At 40.8% G+C, this 25,193-nt stretch overlaps 2 protein-coding genes across 2 annotated transcripts in view; one reads left to right on the top strand and one right to left on the bottom strand.

Moving 5' to 3' along the window:
- Positions 1-629: 629 nt before the first annotated feature.
- Positions 630-5,188, bottom strand: PDCD5 (programmed cell death 5). The gene is made up of 6 exons (XM_080351815.1): positions 5,094-5,188; positions 4,026-4,066; positions 2,788-2,849; positions 2,241-2,332; positions 1,948-2,019; positions 630-1,552 (listed from the first exon to the last, which is right to left on the bottom strand). Exons 1-6 carry the CDS (start codon positions 5,157-5,159, stop codon positions 1,505-1,507), a joined length of 381 nt encoding a protein of 126 aa, XP_080207941.1. The 5' UTR covers positions 5,160-5,188; the 3' UTR covers positions 630-1,504.
- A 9,432-nt stretch (positions 5,189-14,620) lies between these two features.
- Positions 14,621-25,193, top strand: part of LOC308044785 (neural-cadherin-like) — a gene marked incomplete at both ends in the record, with an annotated part of 56,787 nt that continues 46,214 nt past the window's right edge. Inside the window, one exon of the mRNA XM_080351655.1 lies at positions 14,621-15,647. Coding sequence (XP_080207781.1) covers positions 14,621-15,647 — 1,027 coding nt within the window. The remainder of the gene's footprint in view (positions 15,648-25,193) is intronic.

Raw genomic sequence — 25,193 nt, 5'->3', positions numbered from 1 at the left:
CTTGAGTTTCTTTCCTATTCTATTGCAGTATCAGAATAGTTGTCCTTGTGAACCGGTGACTGAGCCAGGCTTCAGTTTTATTCAGTGTCCAGTGTAGGATAAAGCTTATTTCCAGATGTTTTGGATGGCTAGCGTATGTATTGAAAAAAGCACTTAACTGCCAAACAGTTCCACTATCATCTAAATTAGGAAAAGATAATGAGTAACAAATTATTTAGGTAGATGAAATAGTTTGCAAGCTTCCTTTGACATGCTTAACCAAGCTTGTAATTAAAAACACACCTTAATATTCAAAGAGATGATGATCAAGGGCTAAACTGGACTAGTATTTGAAGGGAGTGCCCCTGGAAGCTTCCCCCAGCAGTTCGTAGTGCAAATAGACTGAAGTCAACCTCATGACACTGTTTGTCTGCAAAACGTGATGCCATGCAGTCCAGATTGATCTGCAAAAGGTTGTAAGTTAAATCCAAAGCATTACAGACACAAGCAAAATGCCCAGTCTAGTCCAAATGAAACAAAAATAACTGTTGAAATACTTTTAAACCATATTCATATAAAAGGAAAAACACCCACTAGTACTCACTTTTAGTGCAGAATTTTATTCTGTTCCAAAAACCACTGCAGTTGGCATCATACCATGTTCCTCTTAAATTATGTCAGAAAAGGGTTTTGTGGTGTAGAGTGTTTATCAGCACATTATACAGTATTTATCCTACTTATTTCCATAACCATATTTTGGAATAAACATATAGCACAAGTTCAGTTTTACTTCATGCATGCAGGAGTTGCAGAAAGTTTAGGAAAACTGTCTTTTTTGCAAGGTAAGAAACACTCCAACCATTTGATAAAAGTGGAGGTAGTTTTAAGAAAATTATGATACCAAGTGTCTGAACAGTGCTGTTTTACACAGTTAACTTGCTTTTTTGGAGATAGCTCGATTATTTCATAGGGGAACAGTTCAGTTGCGTGCTGGTTACAATTTCTGATATGAAGTCCTCTGATCTAAACACTACTTTGATACCTTCACTTTATTTTATAAATCTCCAGTGAGCTGCTGGAACAGGCTCCTTCCCTTGGGCTCAGGACATCTCCTAACACTCCTGTGATTCAGAGCCTGGAGCCAAGTCTTAAAACTCCTGGAGTGAGTGGCTGTTCCCATCTTTACACCAACAGCTCCTCATGTTGTGGCATCTCCAACAGCAGCCAGTTAAACATGTGCAGTTGCTGAAAGCATCACTTACACACTGAGTAGAGGGCAACAAAAAGTTCATGCTAATGAAGCAGCGGAGATCCCCACACTGCTCAGGCCTCTTATACTACAAAAGTTTAAGTTATAAAATCCTCAGATTTATTTTACAAGACAAGTTCATTTGTTGGCCTTTTTATAAAACAGAACAAAATGAAGTAAAAGAAGCGTAAACATTTTCAGGTTTTGCATCCTGCCTGGTAATAGTATGTTGCCTTTCTCCAGGCCTTTCGTTTGGCAGACAGTCTTACAGTAGTATCAATAATCATCCTCTTCATCAGAATCCAACACTTTCCTTCTGTTGAACTGAAATGAAATACATGATGTGAAAAGTGGCGTGTCACAGTGAATCCAACATAGAGCAAGCCTTTCCAACTCCATGTGTTTGATAAATGAACACCTTATGTTACATGCGCACAGAACATTGACCCCATCACAACCCGCCCCCACCAAGTCCCTGCTTGGCATAGGAGCACAGACACAGGGCAGTTGTCTCACAGCACCAACATTCCACTGCTGCTATCTGCAAGTTACACTGTTGGTAAGGACTGCTGAGATTTAATCCCAGCACTTACCACTGTAGTAAGACCGGTGGTAAATACGAAGTTAAGTTCTACCTTGAACTGAAATGGCCAAATACATTCAATTTCTCTGCTCTATTTTATAACAAATTAAAATCACATTTAGAAAACAAAGCCTACCTTCACTGTTGTTTTCTTCTCTGTTTGCTGACTCACTTTTTCAAGTATTTCTATCAAACCTTGTTCCGTCACCTAGGAAAGGAAGAACCAGATAAATGCATTCTGAGAGATGCTTAGTGTCAAGCAACTGAATCACGCTTCCCTTCTTACAAAAGGTGTTTATATAATTATATTTAGAGGCTCTCAATTGACTTTTCCAGTTTTTTAATTTGCTGATATTAAAAACATGCAATTTTTTTAGAGTGAATTAGGTTTGGAAATGAATATACGTGAGAAAGAAAAACATAACTCACCTTTCCAGGTATCTGTCCAAATCTTGCCATCTGTATAAGGTAATTCTCTACTGCTTTTGCTTTGTCTGGTTTCACAAGTGCTAAATTGCTTACTGCAACAAAAACAGGCTCTGGTCATTTAGTTTCAAAACATAATCAAATTCTTTCACTAGTAACTAAAAAGTGCCAAATGCCCCTACGAAACCACCTTCTTCATGCCAGGTCATAAAATAAATTGAAAAAGCCATTTCCATTTATATAAATAACAATAGAAGATAGCTATTTCTTACCTTTAGATATTTGTTTTGATTTAGATTAACTAATTTTGACTCTCACTACATTTCCTACTATTAATTAAAAAAAATAATTAACATAATTCAGATGTCAGTAAACTGCTCCCCTCCAATCACTGACATCACCAACTGAAAAGCTGTAATAGTTTTATCTTCCCCTCAACAGCAATATTTTTCTAGTCTGGCCTCTATACAAGCACATACGTGTTTGATTTGAGCAGCGCTGGAATACACTGTGTGAGAATTTTTTATTAGAAAGTCACCAGAATACTTACATCTTGCACGAGCTGCTTGATCAAGAACTTGAGCTAAAATAGTATTTCTTATCTCTGCTTCCCTGTAATGAAAAATAAACCACACATTAAAAGTGGGATGTCACATGCCTAAAACAATAAGCACAAGACAGCAAACCTACAGAAGACTTTCAATTCATGTAAGTGGCTTATTGAGGCCCCTTGAAACTTCACATCGTTTCTTTCATAGCATTTTTTTTGTCATGAGTAGCTCTGTATATGCTGACAAAGCGACATAGCTGACATCTTCTAAGAAATATAGATGGATTTTACTACTTACACCTTCCTACTGTTTATTATGACATCTTACAGACAAAAGTCACACTACCCACAGGAAAGATCTGGCATGGGGGATTTCACCAAAGGCCGTGTATGGCAAAGTGGGCATAAGAAACAGTCCATGCAATTGCAAGGCACAAGCAAACCTCATTCTTTATTTACAATTTTTCAGTTAGTCTTCATGTGCTTACAACATTTGATTAAGTATTTGCAAAACTGGCATTTTAGTTTATGCATTTTGGTTAATACAAACTGTGTATGCCAAGTCTAGCTCTTTAAAAATTGTTCATTTCCTACTTAGTGCAAATACAAAATGCTGTTTCTGCACTAAGCTCTGACATGAATCATTTTGTTTCATATTTTTAACTGCAATAGATGTCCCAGAAAAAAATCCAATCAACTAGGAAAGTATGTTCCCATTGCACCAACAGAGCCAAACCCCAACTCAACACTCAGACAACACTCCAGTTTGGGAAGAGTTCTGCCAGCCCTCAAGATTTTCATATGACCAACTCTCACCAACCCTGGAAAGCCCAGGCTTCCGAGTTCCAGAAGGAGAGGAGAATGGGAATGGTGACCCTTCCCCAAAACATCCTATTGTATCACTAAGGGTTGTGAGGTTATCACACTCAGCAGAGTCCCAAAGTAAAAACGAGCTGCTCCTGTTGTTTTCTTCCACTCCTTCCCGGAGTGGAAGGGTTCAGACTGACAGCTCTGCTGGAGACCAGCCAGTACACTCACAGCCTGGGAGCCACATCTGCATCAGTCACATTTTAGCTACCCTTGGATTAAGTCTTTGACTTCTCAGCTTCTTTGTCAGTTATTTTTACAACAACAAATCATGTGGGTATTTCAAAGAAAATAAATACTCAGGGAGAAAAAAAAAAAAAGGTTCACAATGATTAGATGTAAAACCAAAAGTGAATAGTTCTCATTTATACCTCTGTTTTGCTTCCTGTTGAGACTGATCACTGGAAGGATCCTAGAGAATGAGATTAGAATAAATACACTCATCCAAAAACATTACATACAGGACAGTAAATTTAAATACTCCATCAGAATCAATGTAAACTAAACCTGCCTGCTAAACAGACAAGATCCTGAAAATAAGAATCTGCTGCCCTAGCAAATAAATATGCCACACTGTGCTTTCCTCACAAAGCAGAAACACAAATCAGTGTGATGACAAGACCTACTGGATCTATCCACACATTGTTGTAGGTTTGGACATTGAAAGGTCTTCCCGTTAGGTCTATGATAATGAACTTTCCCAAAGCCCAGAAAACAGATGAAAATATTTGAAACTCATTTAAGTAAGCTAAGAACAAATGAAATTAAATCTAACACTACGTATTTATCAATATTAAAAAAAAAGCCACAATCCTATCATGGTGTTTTGGAACTAACACAGGCAGCTGAGATGACTATTCAGAAGTAACTAACAAAAAAAGAGGCCCAAGCTGAACTTTATGTTGAATCTGCATCTCAGATTTTACAGGTAACATCTCAAAGTGTGAAAGCAGAATGGGAAACCAGAGAGAAAGTAGCCGAGGCTGATCACAGGTACGGGAGATCCCTTCACAGAACAGACTGATACACTGCAGCTCCGAAAACGGCCACGACTGAGAAGGCTGATGACGGGAACCCACACCGAGCGGCGCGGAAAGGCTGGGGGGACGGTCAGTGCGAACTCCCGAGGCGGCACCAGGCCGGCGGGGCCGGGCCGGGCGCGGTGGCCGCTCCTGCAGCGGGAGAGGAGGCGGCCGAGGGGGCCCGGCCGGCCCTCACTTTCAACCCCCGGGCCGGGCCGCACCTTCCCACCCCGGCCGGGCGCCCGTCACCGAGCGCGCAGGCTGCATTTCCAGCCAAAGCCCCGGGCCGGCCGGGCCGCTCCCCCGGCCTCGAGCCGAAGCCTTTATTGACCGAGAGACCTCCGCAGGGCGCGCCCCCTCGTCTCCCGCGCTCCCCTCCTGCGTGCCCGCCGCACACGGCCGCGGGAGGCGCCTCACCCCGTGCTTGGCCTGCAGCTCGGCCAGCCGCTGCTGCCGGAGCGCCTCCAGCTCCTCGTCCGCCATGGCTCAGCGCGGCCGCGCACCCACCGCGCCTGCGCGGCCGGGACAGGCGCTGCCAATCCACCGCCGAGCGCTCGAGAGCCTGGCGCCAGTGCCGCCTCATGGCGCAGCCGCCGCCCCCGCGGGCGGCCGAGAGCAGATGGCGGAGGTGGCGGTTGTGCCCTCACCCCCGCTCCGTGCAGTAGTTCATGGTGCCGTCCAAACTTCTGTCCCAGGAGCTTGTCTCTCCCCTGCGGCAGCCGGCTCTGTCAGGCCAGTGGCCCCACACGCAGCTCGGTTTCTCCAGCGTGATGCTGTGAGGAGAAAGTGGGGCAGCTTACAACCTGCACACGCGAGGAGCCCGAACCGGGCTGGGTCGGGCCTGCTTGTTCTTTGGCTCCGTGTCTCTGAGGACGCAGTGCAGGATTATGTTATTTATGCCAAGTAAGCTGCCACTAGGCTGGTAGGAACTGCGTTGGTTCAGTAGGTCAGTTTCTCCGTGTTGTTGCAGTCTGCTGCTGTGTCAGAGCCGCTGCCCGCAGCCCTTCGGCTGTGTCTCTGACTTCATAAAAAATAAGAAGGCAGGGCTGGCAGGATTGAGTCAATCTTCTGCACATGAAACACTGACTGACATTTCCCCAAATTCTGTTCAGCTGTGACTCCCCGAGAAATAACTCACTGTGCTGTGACCACGGCTTCCGAGTTTGATCCACTGTTGGCAATTGGGACTAAAATAAATGCATGAAATGATAGAGGTCTGGCCCTGTCTCTGGAATTTAAGGGTGCAGAGAGCTGACAAAAAGCTGCTGCCCTTGGTCAGACTTGGTACAGGGTCACTGTAGTCACTCTAGTATCAATTCAGAGCAGCTACTGTCAACATACTCACTTGATAGCTTCAGTCATGTTAAATGAGTAACTTTGACATCTCAAATTTTGTCTTTTCATGTTGGTCAGCCACACATTCTTATGGAAGACACTGTTTTTTTCACTTGTGCTTCAAGATTTAGCTAACCAGAGAAACAACTTTAACATCAAAAGCTGTTCTACCAGGGTAAATAAGCCGTGACTTCCTGAAAATAGAGGTTTCTATACAGAGATGTTGCTAGATATTGTTCGTCTAGTTTTAAAAAGTAACAAAAAGTATCAAAGTTGTTTCATAATACCTTTAATTAAGTACTCCTGCAGTGAATGCAAACACAACTGGTGGAGTGGAATTGATTTCTTTGGAGCTTTCCATGCTGTGTGCTCCAAATGGATAACACCAACCTGGCATTCCTACCTGAAAACCTTGTGCCCATCCAGATAATCAAGGTATAAACATGATACTCAGGCTGATAAATTTTAAATGGGGGTCTATTTCAAAATTAAGATTATGGTCTATTTAGTGAATTTCAGGGAGGGTTTTGGGTTTTACTTCCATGTTATCAGCAGAGGGAGCCCTAGTTCTACAAAAGTGTTGCCTATCCTGCCATAAACCAGAAAACACGAAAATTGTTCTCTTTTTTTTTGCTTTGCAGTATGTTCTCACAGATGAAGCTTTAATCTATATCGTACATCTCTGCTGCTGTAAATTCATGCTCCATTATACCACCATATGGTTGGCTCCAGTCAGAGAAAGCTGCAGTAATTCTAATACTTCATCTAGCTTTGTAGATATTTGTGTTGTGTGTTTGATTGCATATTGTTTGCTCACACACTTAAAGGTTATGTCTTAATAAGTTGTTTTAAATGAGTTTATTAGCGGTGAGCTGGCAGTTGATGTTTTATGTTTTGAGAAGGTATCATTGTAGTTATTGTCAATTACAGTATGAGATTCAGGAAGCCAAAGAGGAGAGTTCAATTCATTAGAAGAAATCTGGAGGCATGTAGCACAGTGCTTTAGGTTGTATGTAATTTCTGGCTAGTCAGCTGCCTGGTTTCTTTTCGACCTGGTTAGAGGTATAAATCATCACCTCTGCAAACTGGACAGCTCTGAATATGAAAACATGAAAGAATAGATACAGGTTTTGAAGTACTGGTTGAATTGCTTTACAGTGTTCAGGACTTTTAATTGTGATGCAGAAATAGCGGATTCCTGAAAGTTTTATATGCATTTGGTATGTCCACAGAGTCCTGTGTGTCATTTATATTGGTGAAGAATGGTTAACAGAAGAGAAATGCTTTTTTTTCTTTTTTTTCTCTTTTTTAAAACTTATTTTCTGATAGCTGTGCATCTCTTAGAGTGCAACTGGTAGATATTATATAATATATAATATATAAGATAGGTATAAGTATATACTTATATAAATATATACTTACATAAGTACTATATAGCTATGTTAACTACATTACATAACAAACATACTATGTGCAGAGACTAGAAAATGTTATATATTGCTAGCTAATACCTCTATACAATATAAAGGCATTTTAAAATATAAATGTATAGTGCATAATTAAAAAAAATATATTTAAGTGCCTTATTTTGGTATATCCTGTTTTGAGGCATTTTAACAGATGTAATTTTCCAGTGCAAACTGGGCTATTCAGTTCCCATAAGCTGAATGATGTTTGAAAGCTTAGGCTTTGTTGCATGGCCAATGAGGGCTTAAAAGCCGAAAAATAGGATTGCGTTGGGGCTACGATTTTGTCCTACCTGAGGCATCAGGTCAAATTTCACAGATATGAATATCAGCAAATTCAATAGGAGTTAAAATCCATGTCATTGAAAGGCAAGTTTGATTTAAACAGAACTGATGTGGTAACAATTCTAGTATTTTCATAGCATCTTTTAAGATACTGAACCATTTCAGCCATCTTAACATGATGTACATTGTTCTAGAAATACTGCATCTTGCATCTTCTGATATACTAGTCGTATTAATTCTTCCCATTATCGGTCACATCAAACATTGGTAAATAACATGAGATTGGTTGTTATCTCATAAGCTTAGGCTGGTGCTGCCAAACTGAGCTTGCCTGAATAATGCCCAGTGTTTATAGTTTGTCTGTCTTGTGTTGCTGTTAGCAAGGCAAGTCATGTTTGCCGAATGCTCACGACGTTTGGTATCAGGAGTTATTAACTGTACTGTTGGGGTGAGTAAGCAGGTAAAGATTATAGACAAGGTACAGGACAGAAAATGGAAAGACCGGGCGTGAAGAATGGGACAGTTGATGTGTGAACCGAGACCCTTCATACAGTAGTAACATGGGTTTTCTTTGCGACTGGGAAGCTCAAAATGTTCATACTTGAGTGTATGTCCGGGTCACGGGTTTACAAAGATTTGTATGCAACAGTATATAAGTACAGTAGAAGAGATTTGGGAATGGAATGAGGTCAACATGGGAGTCAGATGTGAGGAGATCTCAGACTGTAAAAGATGGGAGTGCAAAAAGGAAAAATACTATTCATTACATTTTTGTAGATAGACATTTTTATTACATTCTCTTTCAAAGAATAAGCAGCAAATGTTTTGCGGGAATATAGTGCCGTCAAATCTGAGCAGTACGCTCGAATGTTTTCTTATGCTATGCGTATAATTAAAGTCTGATATTGAAGCTGTGAAGTTGATGACAACATCTTACAGATTTCAGTGGGAACTGAATCAGGGCTTAAGTCCAACTCCTGCAAAGTACTTGAGTTCATGTGTAACTTTCAGCCCAGGGGAAGATCGAGTGAAATTTATATATATAAAATTTCTACTTTAGGATTGTCATCACTCATGGATTTGCTGTGCTGCAGAAGTGCCAACAGTTCCCTTAACTAGAATGAAGCCATTAATGTGATTTTTATTGCTTTATATGCTTTGATGCCTTAATTTTCTTAAACATCTGCAGTAAACGTTTTTTCTTTCCCTTTACCAAGAATTAGAGCGTGAATACCTGTTCTTTTTTGTTTGTTTGTTTTGTTTTGGTTTTGTGCTAAAATCTTTACCTCGGATTGCTCATTCTCTTGCTGGGTAATGTATTTGTGCCCATGTGAAGCAGCTGTGTTTAATGAGCTGGAGCACAGCAAAGCCAATAAAACATGAACTCCGCATTATCAGCACATACATGAAGTGAGAGGTGGACTGTGGATTAAAGCAACTTCCTGTTTGCCTTTTGAATTTGCAATATATCATCATATTCTCCTGTAATAGTATTTGCTGGATTGTTAAATTTCTACGAGGTGAAGCACTTGGTCACTTATTTGTTAGTTTGAATCATGACAAATGCTGACTATATTGTCTTACTGTCCTTTCTTAAGGACATTTTTACTGTATTTCAGATCGAAACTAAGAATTAATTTGAACGGAACAACTGTGTTAACAGTCTAGAACCATTGTATTTAGCTTTGCTGAGCAGGTTAAGCACTTTGGTAAGAGAAGGTCAGGATTGTTCTTCTTCCTCAGCTGAACGTTGCGTGTTCTGAAACGTGTCCCACAGCTCCCGAGTAAATCACTGAACTATGAACAACAGGGGGGAGACAGTTTAGAAATATCTCTTTAGGCTAAAGTAAAGCCATTGTAGTTGCCAGTAGTATTTTTTTATGTAATAAAATTAGAGACTTTCGCTTTTCTAAAAGCGCTAATTTAGGAGTTTCATAACTTTTGCTAAATTTAAGTATGGTAATATACCCTTGTCTTCCACCAAAATTAATTGTTGCTAAAAACAAACAAAAACCAAACCAAAATAAACAAAAAACCCAAAACCTAAACCAAAGGATATGGATATCCTTTGAATTTGATAAGCTTGAAGTATGGCTCTATTAAGAGATACTACCATGTAAAAATCAAATACATTTATCCATCAGTCCTGTCCTCTGTATTGCATATCTGCTTTCTTTAGTAACAGAGATAGACTATTGCTATTTTTAGCTTGCTTTTGGAACTGATACAGGTACAAGTAATGCACTAGACTTATTTCTTTTTTTCTTCATTAAGAGAAGTATTTATTGCATTCCAAGTATTATATTTTGGTCTAGGTTATGGAAGAATATCCACTTCAAATGGTATGGAATAGTATTGGTTCTAATTATTCAAGAGCCTATGGAAAAGAGGATGCATTTTAAAAACGTTGAAGTTAAGCCACTTTCACTTGCTGTCTGTTACCCATTTAGGCTGCTATTAATATTTCATAAATAGAGATGAGAAGAGAGACAGAAGAGTAAATGGAGGGGAGATTGCCCAGAATGCTACAGAGGAAAGTGATCAAAAGACTAGAGCTGGGAAAGGAAAGGTAAGACTGGGATAAAAAATAGTGTTTGCTCTTTTTTTTATTTTTGTCTTTCACTGTTGCTTAGGTCAAGGTATAGTGAGAAAATCTGAGCAGACCCCTGCAGCATTTTAGATATTCCACACAGGAGTCAGCAGCTGTTCCAGGAAAAGGTTGTGGAAGTAGGACAAAATTGAATACTAAAACTGTATTATAAGGAGAGTAGGTGATCTGCTGCCTGAGCCATCTTTTACCTAGAATTATTTGCACTAGAATTAACTGAGGTAGACTGGCAGCTTTCAGCTTGTCTCACCACACCTTCCTGTAAGAGGAAGGAAGATGATTAATGCTTCATGAAGGCATCAGTCCTTACTGATTCCTTGGGCTGTAGAAACAGGAATCTTTTCTCTGTATTCACTTGTGTAGATTTTCTGTATGCCTTGATTACAGCCATAAGCTTTTGTCTCTAAATTGCCAGCGATAATGTGCTTGAGTATTTTTAACACGTAAGAGCTTGAAGTGGAAGTCAACCAAATAAAAATATTAGTTTAGGTTTATATCACTCAAGAGATTCTTTAATTTTCAAAGACTAAGATGAACTAATTACTTTAAAATGTTAAAGGTAGTTTCTGCTTTTTGTAGGTAGCACATTATTCTTCATTACTCGCTAAACCAGAATATTTCTTATCATAATTGTTGATCTGACTGACACATATTCTAATTCTGATGTACAGTGTAAGACACCTTAAATGAGCACAGACACCAGTGTTTGGTGCTGTCAAGCTGTTCATGGTTATTTAAATGAACATATTCTATGTAAACCTGTTGTAAGTACTTTTTTTGTTAAATGTACCAATGTTCGATATTTAAAAATTTGGTTTGTACCACTTGGGAGCAAACCCCTCTCAAATCTTGAAAATCTCTGGGAAGGACTGTTACATCGGATCTAGGTCAGTCCATCTGCGCCTTCCAGAGCCTTGGCAGATGTGAGCTCCCTCATTTTGTAGCAGTTTTCTGCCCCACACCCTGGAGGCCTTAGCATCCCAAGCCATGAGGCTGCAGTGCACCCGATGTGCTTCCCAGAACTGCCAAATCTGGAAGACCAGGTTTCATCCTGCAGGCAGGATGCTGAGAAGCTCATCAGAAACCTGCCTGGCTTGTGCTGGAACCGGGCAGAACTGAATTGGATGTTTTCTTCACCAAATCTGCAAATTCTGACAATGTAAATTGTGTTCTGCTGAGGTGAAAAGAGTCTGGGATTCTGGAACCCAGAAGTATGTGATGACCAAAACAAAAGCTATTGAAGTTTTGGAGAATTATGCTTACAAATAGGAAATACAAGCAAGAATGAATTGATTCTTTCTGTTTACTGCATATTTACAAATAACTGAAGAATGCTCTAAGCAAGGTTTACAGAGATATAGTGTCAGGCATATGCATTCATTGTGTTTTATGTGTTGAGTGCAAAACCAGCAGTTTGTTTCTTACATAGACATTTTATTAAGGCAGTTAGGGATGAAGCACAGTTTTGGGGAAAATGGATGTTTAGAGAGTAGTATGAAGCCATTTACAAAAGTCATTATTTTAAAAAAGTGAAATGACGTTTTCTGTGTCAGTCACTAAAGTAAAAAATCTGATTAATAGACAAACTGTTATGTGAAAACTTAGGATTTTTAAGAAAAGCTTTTCTCTAAAGAATTTCAAGCTGTTTATTGTGACTAGTAATAATGTAATTAATTTGTTAAGTAGTAAGGCACCAGTCAGGGAAAACAGAATATACCATTAGCGTGTTATTCAGTGAGAATTTATCATTACTGTATTGTTTGATTTCAACACAACTCAGATTTCTTGTATGTATAGAGCTCATTTAATCTGATTATAAGTTGTGTAGGAGGCATTTCTGACTGCATAAATACATCCATTTACGTAGATTATTGTAATTAAAACATTTATTCTAACCTTCTTGAACTTGTATGTAGCACGGTATGATTAACAGCAGAGAGGGTCTGCCAGCTAGCTGAAATAAACTGGAAAGTGTTATAAAATACTGAAAGATATTGAAAATGTCATCAGTTTTTCAGTTTTAGAGGAAGGATTCTGCTCTTAGCATGACAGAAGGTGTTTCCTGCACTCATTCGACTGCTAGATCCCAAGAACAAATTGTGAAGTGTAGTGAGAAAGCCGCATAAACAGCTCGCAAGAATTAGACAACAGCAGCTGTACTTCTGAATAATTTAGGTTTAGTTTGCAAAATTATGCAGAAAAGGATTATCACTTGCATTTGAGAAAATGAAGCTACAAATGTTGTTACAAAAAGTGACAATGAACAAACCGTGCAAAATAGCAGAGGGACTGGCTTGTCGCTTTGGGCTGGACCCTGCAGAGCTGTGTGTGGAGGCACTGGGGTCCTGATTGGGAAGTAAATAGTGTAGGAAGAGCTGAGCTGCTGTTGTCCCGATGCGCAGGACCCTTCTTGAAAGTTCAGCCCGGTGCTTGAGACTTGTGTCGTTCAGGTGTACCAGGGACATATTGATCCCCTGGCTCCAGAAGGGAGTATTAGTTCTGTTATTGATATGTATTTATAGTTAGTTATAACAAAAGCTTTTAGGGGACTCCCAGCTCCTTTCTCCCCCGTGAAAGGCAGCTGGTGAGTGTGCGGTAGTCAAGAGCACTCACCGCTTCAGGCATATTTGCCTTTTGATCAAAGGCAAAGTAAATTGTGCCACTTTCCCCTAAGCCATCCTGCCCCTCAGCTACAAGGTGTATGTAAAACAGGAAGAATCATTAGCATCATTCTTCTCTCCCGCCTCAATATTTACAGTGCAGTTCCATAAGGTTAAGGCAAGATTTTCCTCAGAATGTTTCCTGTTCATATTTTAAAGGAAATCTAATTTGTAAAAAGCAAATTCCGCATCAAATACTCAGAATTATGTTTCTGTAAAAGTTTACATTAATATTGTAAATCAGTAAGTTACGAAGACAACAATTCAGGAATTTTCAAATGTGAATTACTCATTTTTGACATAAATTATGATTTTATCTTGGCCTTGCCATCACCTGATCACACAGGTGAACCTCAGTAACCAGCCGGTCATTTGTGCTCAATGCTGTGTGTGAAATCACAGGCACATTTGAGGCACAGGAGAAGTAATTTCCGTTAGTACTCTAGATTAATTTCTTTTGTTTCAGGCAAGTGGTTCTGGGTTTCTGATGGGCCACCAGAGCGTTGTCAGTAGCACCGTTCTATCTCAGATGGCTTTTCCTCAGCCTTTTTACCCTCTCTGTACTTCAGTGCACATTAGGGATGGATGTTTTATTTTTGGAAGTTCTTGTGCCTATTCCATTCTATGGGTGAACAGAAGAGTTAAACCTGCCCTGGACTCCAAAGTGATTTGTCAGTTTGAAGTTGCTGTATTACACAGTATCTTTTACCTTTTTTTTTTTTGCTTTTCTTTAATCTCAGAATGGTTCTTAAGATTAAATAAGTGATGTATGTACTACACAGATATAGCTAATGTCTGTTTTATATTTTGTTTGACTTTATTCTTGAAAGCACCATTCTGTTTTGGAGAGGAACTGCTTAAATATAGTAACTTTTCCTGGAGCATACCTGTTTTATGTAGTCAGTTATCTTTAATGGGGAAATTAAGTTTTATTATTTTTTATTTTTACTCACTTATGCCAAAAATCCAACACAGTTAAATAAATGTTGGATTCTAGTTCTGTTTATTTGCCGAAACATTCTCTAGTTAAGCTGCATTTCACCCAAAAAGTTTGTTTTACCTTTACAGATCAGGAGGCATTATGGAGCTGATTCTTTGTGACTAAAGGTCTAACTTCGGCCAGTGACATTGCTGAAGTACAAGCTGGGAGCAAACCCGGGATTTTATAATACATAGCCATCTACGAATCAACAAGGAACTGTTTTCAGCAGACACCTGAGCGCTGGGAGAGCCTGTTGGACCCGTGTGACAGGCGGCAGGACATCACTGCGCTGCCGACTGGGGTGAGTGGACCAAGAGCTCGGCTCCTGGGGCGGGCGGGGGCTTGAGGGGGGAAAGCAAAGAAGGACCATTTGGGCTAGCGGGCAGTTAACCCGTAGGGACGTCCTACACCAGACTCCAGACTCCGTGTGGACTTGGGAGGCGCGCAGGCTGCCCGCGGCAGGAGGCCGGGGAGAGGCGGGCACTGCCCCGACCCCCGCCCGGCCCGGCCCTGCCCCGCAGCCCCGGCCCCTCCCCGCCCGCCCACTCTCCGCGCCGCTGCGGGAAGCAGCGCAGCCCGGCCGGCAGCCGCCGCCGCTCGCAGCCGGCATGGGCTCCCGCGGAGCCCGGCGCGTCGCCGGCTGCCTGCTGCTGTGCTGCGCTCTGGCCGCCGCCCGCGCCGCCCCGCGGAGGAGACCCTCGTTCGGCGGCCACGTCGCGGAGAACCGCCCGGCGGGCACGCGTGTGCGCGGGCTCAGCATCCCCCTGACGCGGCTGGGGCGCGAGCCCTGGTGCGCCAAGGTGCAGGGGCGCCGCTGGCACCTGCAGCTGCTGGGCGAGGGCCAGGCGCACTTCCAGGCGTCGCTGCACGCCCGCACCGCCCGCGTCTGGCTGCGCACCCGCCGCCCGCTGGACCGCGAGGCGCGGGCGCTCTACTCGCTCCGCCTGGGCTTGTGCTGCAAGCGCTGCCGGCCCCGCGGCGCCGCGCCCGCCGAGCTGGCCGCGCTCACCGTCCGCGTGCTGGACGACAACGACAACGCGCCGCGCTTCGTGGGGGGGCCGCGCGCCGGCGTCACGCAGCTCCGCGTGGAGGAGACGCTGGCGCTCAAGTCCCAGGTGTGGCAGGCCCGCGCCGAGGACGCGGACGCGGGCGCCAACGCGGAGCTGCGCTACTTCGCCCTCCCGCGCAGCGCGCACTTCTTCGTGGTGCCGCGCAGCGGGCGCGTGGTGCTGGTGCGCTCCCTGCTGCACCTGCGTGCGCCCATCCCGCTGCGCCTCTACGCGCGGGACCGCGGGCGGCCCGCGCTGCTCAGCGACCCCCTGGAGCTGGAGGTGCTGCCGCAGCCCAAGCGGCTGCCGCCGGGCCGCCCCGCCGCCCGCCGCCGCCGCCGGGCCGCCCTGCCGCCCGCCGCGCCCCTGGCGCTCTCCGTGCCCGAGGACGCCCGTCCGGGCAGCCGCCTGGCCGCGCTGGCCCCGGCGCGCTTCGCCTCCGCCTGGTTCGAGCTGGTGTCGCCGCCCGTCGAGGAGTCGCCGGTGCGCGTGGAGCGGGAGACCGGGGAGGTGACACTGACCGCGGCTCTGGACAGGGAGGCGGCGCCCACCTGGGAGCTCGTCGTGCGCGTCCAGGAGCGCAGAGGTAGGTGCGGGCGAGGGGATTGGGCTGCCCGCGGCCTCCTGCGCTCCCCCCGCGGCTGCGGCTGCGCAAAAAGTTGTGTCCCACACGGAGTAGTGGTCGTGTCCCGGCAGTAAGTTGGAGGGTGGTTTGTCTTCTGAGGAGTAAAAAGTCCCCAAGTGACAAGAAGCACGGGACGATGGTTTGCATCAGGTGTCATGTGCTGTCACACTGTGGAATGTAGTTTTGGTCTTTTAAATCTGTAAACTGTTAAAACACTGGAGGTGACAAGGAGCATTCCATAGTTTCGCAAATATGAGCTGTATAGCTGTGTAAAATGCCTGCAGCTGTAAGGTGGTTATCAAAATTGAACTGTTTAATGTGTTAAAAGTCTTACTCATTAATGGAATGGAAGTTGTGCAGCATAACCCAAGAGTGTTACTTATACACATTGAGACAAAGCATGTTAGATATACCACACTTCATACACACAATTACTTCCTGATGAAACACTTCCCATAGCTCTGATCCTGTAAATGTTCCACCTGAAATCTGCGACTGCAGTCACTGAGATCTGAGTCGTTATTAAACTTATGTGACTCACAAGAATGGTGTGAGTTTTTGCAAGACTGGTGAATCTGAGGATTCCAATGTACACCATTAAAGTGGCATGTTTACAATTTAAATTGTCATCATTCAAAGGGTCTTATGCAAGTTTAACAGAATAGCTCATTTCGTTTATCTCTGGCTGATTACATCTATTACTTTTAAAAATTATTTTTTAATTGTCATCTTGTCTAATATTTTGCCCCTATTAAAATACAGCTTAGTATAAGCATTTTTTTAATTCACCGAATGGTGGACATCTGTGTACATTCACCATGTCTGTCGTTATTTTCATCTTACTTCTGATGGTAACAATGTTCTGAAGATTGTCTAGAATGTGGGCATTCTGGAGAAAATTGTATCAGTGGAAGTGAGTTGGTTGGTTTGATTTCATCTTAGAAAGGGTTTGATGTTATGTGACTTACAGCGTTTGTGAACACTGTTAACTTCTGAGCAGCACAGTTGCTCAGAGGAGCTTCAGTTGGCTGCAGAGCAGCACCAACGGGAGGCATGAAAACTTCCCACGCTATTCTTGTCCCTCATCTCTTCTGTTTTCTGACTGAGGGGCAGCCCATAGGAGTGCGGCAGTTTATTCCTTGGTGTCTGTTAAATCCCCGAGGATGCCTGCAGGGATCCTAATTAGTGCTGGCAGTTTTAGTGACATGGGTACATCCTCCTGCAAACTTATTTCACTCCGGTCCTGAGGAACAACTCTCACATGCTTCTCGGGTTCTCGTTGGGTTTTTGTCGTGCCTGTCGCTGGAGCGTGTTGGTGTCAGTCACTTGTATTGGCTTTGCACTGTGTTCCGACTTGAGCTTTGGCTGCTAACCTGGAGGCTGATAGACCAATTTCCAAAAAACAAATGCTTTCTGTGTCCTGTCTCCACTACTCAATCTTGAGCAAGGCTAGGTGCCAAAAGGAATGTCATTACTGGGAGGCAGTGACGAAATCTCTCGAGTCAATCAGAGCATGTTGCTGGGATGTTCACCCACTCTGTCATGGAGCTCAAGTTGTGGCCCTTTGTTAGTGTCACAGCTCCCTCTGTCAGGATCAGGAAGATGTTACTAGGAAAGCAGTAGCTAACCTTGCCCCCAGTTACTGCCAGTCTCACCTTTGTGATGGTTTTTGCTCTTATCTAGCCTGAATACAGAAACCTGAGATGGCCTGGAACAAAGCTCGTCACTCTGTCATGCGAAAGGTTTCATTTCCAAAGCAATGTTTACTAACCCAGTTAAAACAGAACAAAACAAAACAAAACACCCACACATCTTTCACTTCTTTTCAGGGATTTTTTTCACCATCTTGTAGTTTTACTAAATATTTTGGAGTGTTTTCCACTAGCCTGATATATTACTGCTAGTAGTATGAAATAGTAAGATGATAATCTTGAAGAAATATGTAGAACTAGATTCTGACTTTCAGAGACTAAGTAGGTGGCAATTAATTTTGGGCAGTATAAGTGGCATACTTTATATGATTTTCTTTGTTTAAAAGAACTTAAATTCAAAAGTACACCTGTATTAGTACTATTTTTTTCATCAGCTAAAGGCTAGTAGTGACTTGACACCTTTAAAACTCTTTAAAGTTTCAGAATGCTTACATTCTCATTGTATCAGAGTTAAAATACATAGGTATTTGAAACAGATTTAGAATGTTATGTGTATTTCCTTGCTCACAATCCAAACTTCAGTGATGTGAGAAAAGATAACCAAAAGAATGGGTTAGGAGATGAGAAAAGATGTCTAGAAGAACTAGGTGTTATTATTCATCTGAAATAAAGAAGATACAGAAGATTGCAAAAGCTCCAGGAAAAGACCACTATTCACAGAAGTGAGCTCTCAAAATGAATTAAAGCATGGAGCTAGTTACACTGAATTTTGCTGTGAGAAAAAGTGTAAGTTCAGGTTCTTTCTCCAGTTCAAGTGGTGTAAAGTTGTATTAATTACTTTAATATATTTTTTATTTTCTACCCCTCTAATTCTTGCTGCCTTGTAGACGAGAACTGAAAACTAACCAGTAATTAATTCTGGCATTAGTTTCTTCTTCAACCCAGGCAATGATGTCAAAGATAAGACAGATTTTTAGATGCTTTATATGAAGTCTACCATCTTTGTCCTGTATCTTTTCAGTGTCCTTTATTATTAGTCATTTGTTATATGCACTTCATTATATAAAATGGTAAAGAATGCTTAAAGTGGGCCTAATACATCTCTAGGAAGAAAACCTTTTTTTTTTCCTGATGAAGCATTCTCAAAGTAGTAGTAAGAAAATCCATAATTTGTTTGGTATTCTAGAAATAATAAATATTTAGTGCATTTTAGTGCTACAGTAAAATTAACTGCAATCTGTAGAGGAAATAGGTCATTACTAGTTCTGTTTTTTCACTGTGTATCTTTTTGTGGCCATCTGATAGTTTGTAGCCTTAGTTTTAACCTAATTTATGTGTTTTCTGGAAACAGTAATTACTGGAAAGCAGCCTCAGGAAAATAAGGACCCCCAGTGCAAAGAGCCTTTTAATGGTGTGGGCTCTGCTGTGTTTATGGAGGAGTGATAATCCCAGGGACTGGACAAGAGAGGAGATACTTGTTTTGTGGTTCAAGTTTAGGTGAGTTCCTCACATGAATTCTTAGAAAGGTTTTTAAACAACCCAGTTTTAAGAAATAGAGAAAAACTCACAGGTCAATCAAACCAGATAGACTTAATGGATCTATAGAATGTTTCCTTTCAGATTAGTGCTGACCTGTCCAACGTGATTGTCAGGTCCCGGAATGCAGTAACGGGTCTGGCAGCTCCCTGGATTTGGCTGCCTATCACAGTATCACAGTATGTTTGGGATTGGAAGGGACCTCAAAAGATCATCTAGTCCAATCCCCCTGCTGGAGCAGGAATGCCCAGGTGAGGTCGCACAGGAACATGTCCAGGTGGGTTTTGAATGTCTCCAGAGAAGACAGAGCCAAACCCACTAATTTGAAATTGAAATTTGGCCCAGCAATATTTACTTTTTTGTAATTTACAAGTGTGCTGGCCAAAAGAAAAAACAACCAAACCAAACAACAATCAAACAAACCCCCCAAAACCCCAGAACCCCAAACCAAAGAGAAACACCAGGAAAAACTCATACATTAGCTTGAGCAATGAGATGCTAAACAGAATTCCAAAATTTCAGGGCTTTTTGGCACATGATACTTCATCAGGGCTTTTTTAGCACATGATCCTTGATGAGCAAATTCCTCTAGTGACCCCACTGGTCACTCAGCTCTGGGCTATATTCTTCAGTTAACCTTGCCTGGAAAGAAGTTACGATTATCCTCATGTTTTCTGTCAGATTTTATCCCATTTATTTCATTGGGACACAATTTATTTAGTCTTTACAGACCCATAATACTATTTTAAGTTTTTACTTGGTGAACAGAAGGTAAAATTTCTTACACTGTCATACACTTTAATATTTTATCATAGAGCTAGCATTTAATTTGAGAAGGAGCAATTATTCCGTTAATGCTTGGGGAAGAGCATGAAAGATCTGTCTCTCTAATCCTCTGTTGTCTCAAGCTCCTTTGACTTTACTTCATCCATGGGCATTAGTTTTGTAATTCTGTCATTCATTTTTTCTTATCAGAGGATTTACTAAGGGTGATGTTTAACATGCCTTTCAAATATTTAACACCAATCACTTTTATTATATGTATATTTGTCCTTTTAAAATCCACATACAGAGTGGAGATAGCAGTTTTAGTGATACGTGTATTTTAAACCTTGAAAGCTTTCATGCTTGGAAGCCAAGGATGAGATGTTTTAATTTCATCTGAGGCCTTAGTCCCTTACTAGCTGTATTGATTCTGTGTGGATCATCCTTAAGAATTAAGTAGCTTCTGGGTGATGTTTTGCCTTTTGCAATTCTTATTACCTTGCTTATGAATTACAACCGGCTTAACGGTTACGCGTGAAGCTGGGCTGAAAGTGAAATCATCGTCTATTATCCAGCAGACGTGTTTTGTTAAATGGCAATGGTTTCAATGCTATTGAGTCAAAAGAAAACATACTTCCCATCTTACAGTGGGATGGTAGCTACTACTTCTTTAGCTAAGTTCTCTCCTTATGGTAATACTTTTTGGCAATCAATAATCATTAATTAAGACACATGTTCTGTTACTTAAGTATGTCCATTGCAATTATTAAATTGCAGTCATTATTTCACACCTGGGCATGCTTGGTTTTTCTATCTGCCACACTCTGCAGATGGATACAACACTGAGAAGTCCCTGATAACGTGGTTATCACTTTACTCTCTTTTAATTGGTAATATATATTAAGATCCACTCTGACACAATCATTTAGCTCATCTGATGCTTTCTTTACTTTTGTACTTTTGTTTTCTGGTTTGCTTTAGCTTCCATGTTAAAAGCCAGATGAGGGTAAGGAACCAAGATATGACAGACTGTCATCATTCTGTCTGCAAAAATATCAGGCACATTAGGAGAGAATGGGGGCTGTCCACAGCTTGAGCCCATCAAAGTTATCTCTTTAGAAGGTTTATGTTTAATTAATGAGCAAACTACTGTACTTAAAAGTAGCCCATCATATACTTAATTAATTTTTCAGAAATGACAGTAATGCTCATGCATAATTGTCCTATTTTTTGAAGGGTATACAGTAGGACTGGGCACAATAACCTGTAGCTTTTATCTCATGTAGTGGTCTGAAAATGGGAACTGAGATTTCTCCTGATTGCAACTAGAGACTTAGGACACGTTTTTCTGGAAATGTACCTTCCCAAACCTTAGGTCAGTAGATATTCTACATGAAGACATATTCTAGAGTGAGGTATTCAAAGAGTTCGGTATTATATTTGCAAAGTCTCCTCAAAACAACAATGTCCTCTCAACCAAACCCACAATATTTTACTTGTAGTAACCCAAACAAATAACAACCCCCTGATTTGTCTATTTAAGGTAAAAGTCTTAGAAGCTGGAGCAACTTAAAACAAAAATAACAACCAAAAACCAAAAAAAACCCAACCAACCAACCAAAAAAACCAAACCAAACCCAAAGTAACTTGAATAGTTAATTTGTTTGCAGATGCAAACCAGAATGTAATAGCAACATTGACCCAAAGACCTGCAAAACTTTTCACACTCTCATAGTCTTCTTTTACAGATAAATTGAAATGACCTAAAAATGCCAGGAGCAACCTAGCTTCTCACCCATTATTGTTTAATCATAATAATATCATACCTCTTCCCTGAGTACATTCAAGGAGTGTAAAATATTTGTCCACAATTGTAGAGACATGTTCAGTCAAGTACATGTTCTATATTGTCAGATTTTTTAAATTGGAATGCCTGACATTGTCAGTTTTATCAGTTATACTGATGCAGAGAAGCCTACATTGTTAACAAAAATAAGGATTTTATTTTCAGGTCTTGTCTTATAGAAGTATCCATTGGATTTTTGAGAGAAAAGGCAGTCATATAATTCTAATGAAATCAGAAGTCTGAGGATACGTTGAATTTCACAGATTGACAGCATCTTTTATAATCTGACATGGTGAAAAGAGATGGGTTTAGAGGCAACTAAACCCACAGGATTTGAAATTGCAGTCAGGTTATTTCAGCATGCATGGCTTTCAAGGCTTCATTTGACCAGCATAACATTAAAAAGTTGTTAACTGAATAAATACTGAAGCCGTCTCCTCCTTCCTGCCACCCTTGGTGTAACAATACAGGTAGGTGGGGGAATGTTTTTTGAGTTGCTGTATGAAACGACAGGATTTATTGGTTTGCAATATCTATGTGCAATCCAGTGAATCTTTCTAAAGCGACTTTGGTGTCAGATTGGAGGAGCTAGTTCATGGTACTTTGAAACCCTCATTTATAAAAAACACCGCAAAAGAGTTTTTTTAGATAAACCCAGATTCGGTAGAGCTATAAAGAACTAGTGAAGAACCTAAAGAAGAAAGGAACCATTGTTCAATCAAGATATTGGGTCACTTGTAATTTTCAGTATGTTCTTCAGTTTTGACAAACCTTAGACTCCACTAGAGGTTCATGATCTTGAGGCCTTTCAGTTCCTTCTAAATATTGTCCCTCGTATGTCTTAAATTTGATGTGAAAAATTACTAATTATTTTGTGAAGTTGTGACACCTTTTTAATGTAGTTACTTATTACTGTTTTTAAAGAGCATTTTTGCTATGGTTAAACTTCCCAGCAAACCACTTAATGTTTTACTTTACAAAGGATAAAAGTCGTGAGTCATGGCATAGCACATATTTCCTGTGAACAGAACTTGGGCCAGCCAGTGTTATGTTACCTAATGCAGTCAGAATTCAGAGTAACTTCTGCTTATGAGTTTTCAACCATAGATAGGCATGAAAAATAAGCAATTATAGACAGATACATGTGATGAGGTTTCAGCAGTGGATTCTGAAGGCTTTGGTGATAGGGAATGGATTTCAGTGCTGCAGCTTTTGTCAGTAATAATATGTTAAAAGGAAGCAATTCCAACTGGAGGCAATATCAGAGGAAAAGCAGACTTCAGGATGAGCTGCCCTAAGAAGGATTTTTGATGATACTCGAATTGACTCTAATAGGGAATTAAGCAGCTAAAGTAGGAAAAAGCTCTAGACTAGAGTTTATAATTTCAGTTTTATTTTTTTATATAAATTGAAAGAGAGCTGTAGAGAGGGCTTAGTTTTAATATTGCTAAAGGGCAAAAAAGTGGTGTTTGCAAATATGTGGGAAAAGTAATCTGCTCATAGAACCTGTTTTCATGAGTTTCCATAATGAAGAGAAATAAGAAAAGAGGAAAAAATACTTTCTGATAAAATGAAAATATGATTTCACCCTTTTGAATATGAGGTATTATTTTCTGTATGACTTTTAAAAATACTGATTTTTAATATATGATGTTCCAGTGTTATGTTACTGTCATGTCTATGTGCAGCAAGAGCCATCTTGAGTTTTATCTCTTGTTACCCAGTATCTGTGAGAAAGCTGAAGCTGGGGAGGAAAATCTGTCAAATGCAAAGTCTTCACATGTGCTAACAGTGTAATTAACAGAACTATTGTCTTAGTAGGATTTTGTTGAATGGATGACACTGTGTAGGGTATCTACAGCGTGTCTGGCTTGAAAGTCAAGCATCTAGTGTTTAATATGGAGGAGATTCTGATTGGTAGTGTATTACAAAACAGCTTGAAAATTCTTTTAGGGATAATGAAGCCTGTGTCAGGTTCCTGACTTAGGATCTCAGTAGTAGGTGGACTTACACTGCGGAGTGTAGTTGCAGGTATCTCCACTTGTTGGGGCCTGGTATTTAGGACAGATAATTAAAGTGTGTGTTTGTAGGTCTTAACCCAAATCCACAGAGGATTACCAGTTTTAAGCTGTTTCTGCTAAGATTTGAGTGGAATTCTAATATATTATTTCGCCCATAATGTAGCAATATTATTGCACATGTACTACCTATACACTACTAATAAACTATTATTAATAATAATATACAAATGCAGATACATAATAATGTACTACTAGTATTAATATACTGGTGTACATGTATAATATATTGGCAAGATACATATGGGGGGTGTTTTGATGGAAGGAGGCACTGAGACACCTGAACTACCAGGAGATGGATCTTTCTAAAATTTCCTTCCACTATCTAGAAGTACAAATGATTTTCATAAATAGGAGAATTTCAATATATTATATATATATAAATGAATTTTACATACCTTATAAAAATTATAGGTTTAGTTTAAGCTCCATTCTTTAGGAAAACACAACTATTTTGTAGGCGAGCAGCTATGTCAGTTGCAAAACATTAGAGAGTGCATTTTGTAATGTTTATGTCATGATAATTATGACAAATGAAAAACTTCTAAATATTTACTGTGCTCATTAGAACGTGAAGTTATTCTTTAAAAATTCACATTTACAAACATATACTTTGAAATTCTTAATGCGTTGTCCTGCTAGACATACACATACTAAACATTATTGTCCATGTCAGTCTCTTCATCACACTCATTGTCCTCTGGCAAGTCCTTGTCCGATCACGCTTCATTGGGCACCCTGATGTTGTTTCTACAAGTTGTCAGGTCACATTTGTAGGTCTCTATGCAGAGAAATACAGTCCTGTTCGGTGTTTCTGTTATAGTTTTTGCTTTGATATATGGCACGCAGTCAAGTGAAAACTGACTTGCAGTCATTTTCCTTCAGACTACCTTTATCTGAAAGTGAAATCGTGATGATTTATTTAGTATTTTTGTTTATGAATCAGATTGCCTATGGTTGATGGAAGAAGATAATATACCAACAAGATCTGTGAGGTCATATGCGGTAGAAAGGTATACTGGTCAAGAGAGGCACTTAGGCCTGTCTCTTTGATTATGTGCATGCGGTTCCTGCTGACTAGCCTAACAAATTTCTTAAGAGTATTCAGATGTTTCAGAGGTAACCAAATATTGCTGAAAGCTTTGATCTTGCCAAGATGTCAAATGACATTAAGGTCTCTTAACTATTAAAACAGAAGTACCTGGAGGAACATGCCCAAGTCCTTTTAGTTTTTGATTAATAAAGTTCAGTAGAGCATGTGAGGGTTAATCTTGGTCCAGATGCAGTTTTACGCAGTTTCCTTACAAGAGATATTTCTCAGTTATAATTATGAACTAAGTGCCAGCAGTGAACTGACAATCAGTAAGTGACAGGAATGGAATTTATACCCAGGTTGATTACTACTCATTCAATAAAAATCAGTTATTCTTCTAGTGTGACTTGTTTTTTGATATAGGAATACATGCATGTTAAGAACTTTAGAACTTGAAACAGAAGGACTCTGTGGGTTGATAAGGATATTGATTTCCAGCCTCCAGAGAGACAAAGATCAGTAACCTTTTACTCCTGTCAGGGTTGCCAAGGTGGCATTCAAATCCTCAATAGATCTTGCTATTATAGAGGTGGATTT

This window comes from Nesoenas mayeri (assembly GCF_963082525.1).
Source record: "Nesoenas mayeri genome assembly, chromosome: 12".
NCBI classification, from domain to species: domain Eukaryota; kingdom Metazoa; phylum Chordata; class Aves; order Columbiformes; family Columbidae; genus Nesoenas; species Nesoenas mayeri.
The sequence above is the reverse complement of the archived record's forward strand: the minus strand, read 5'-3'. Positions and strand labels throughout refer to the sequence as shown.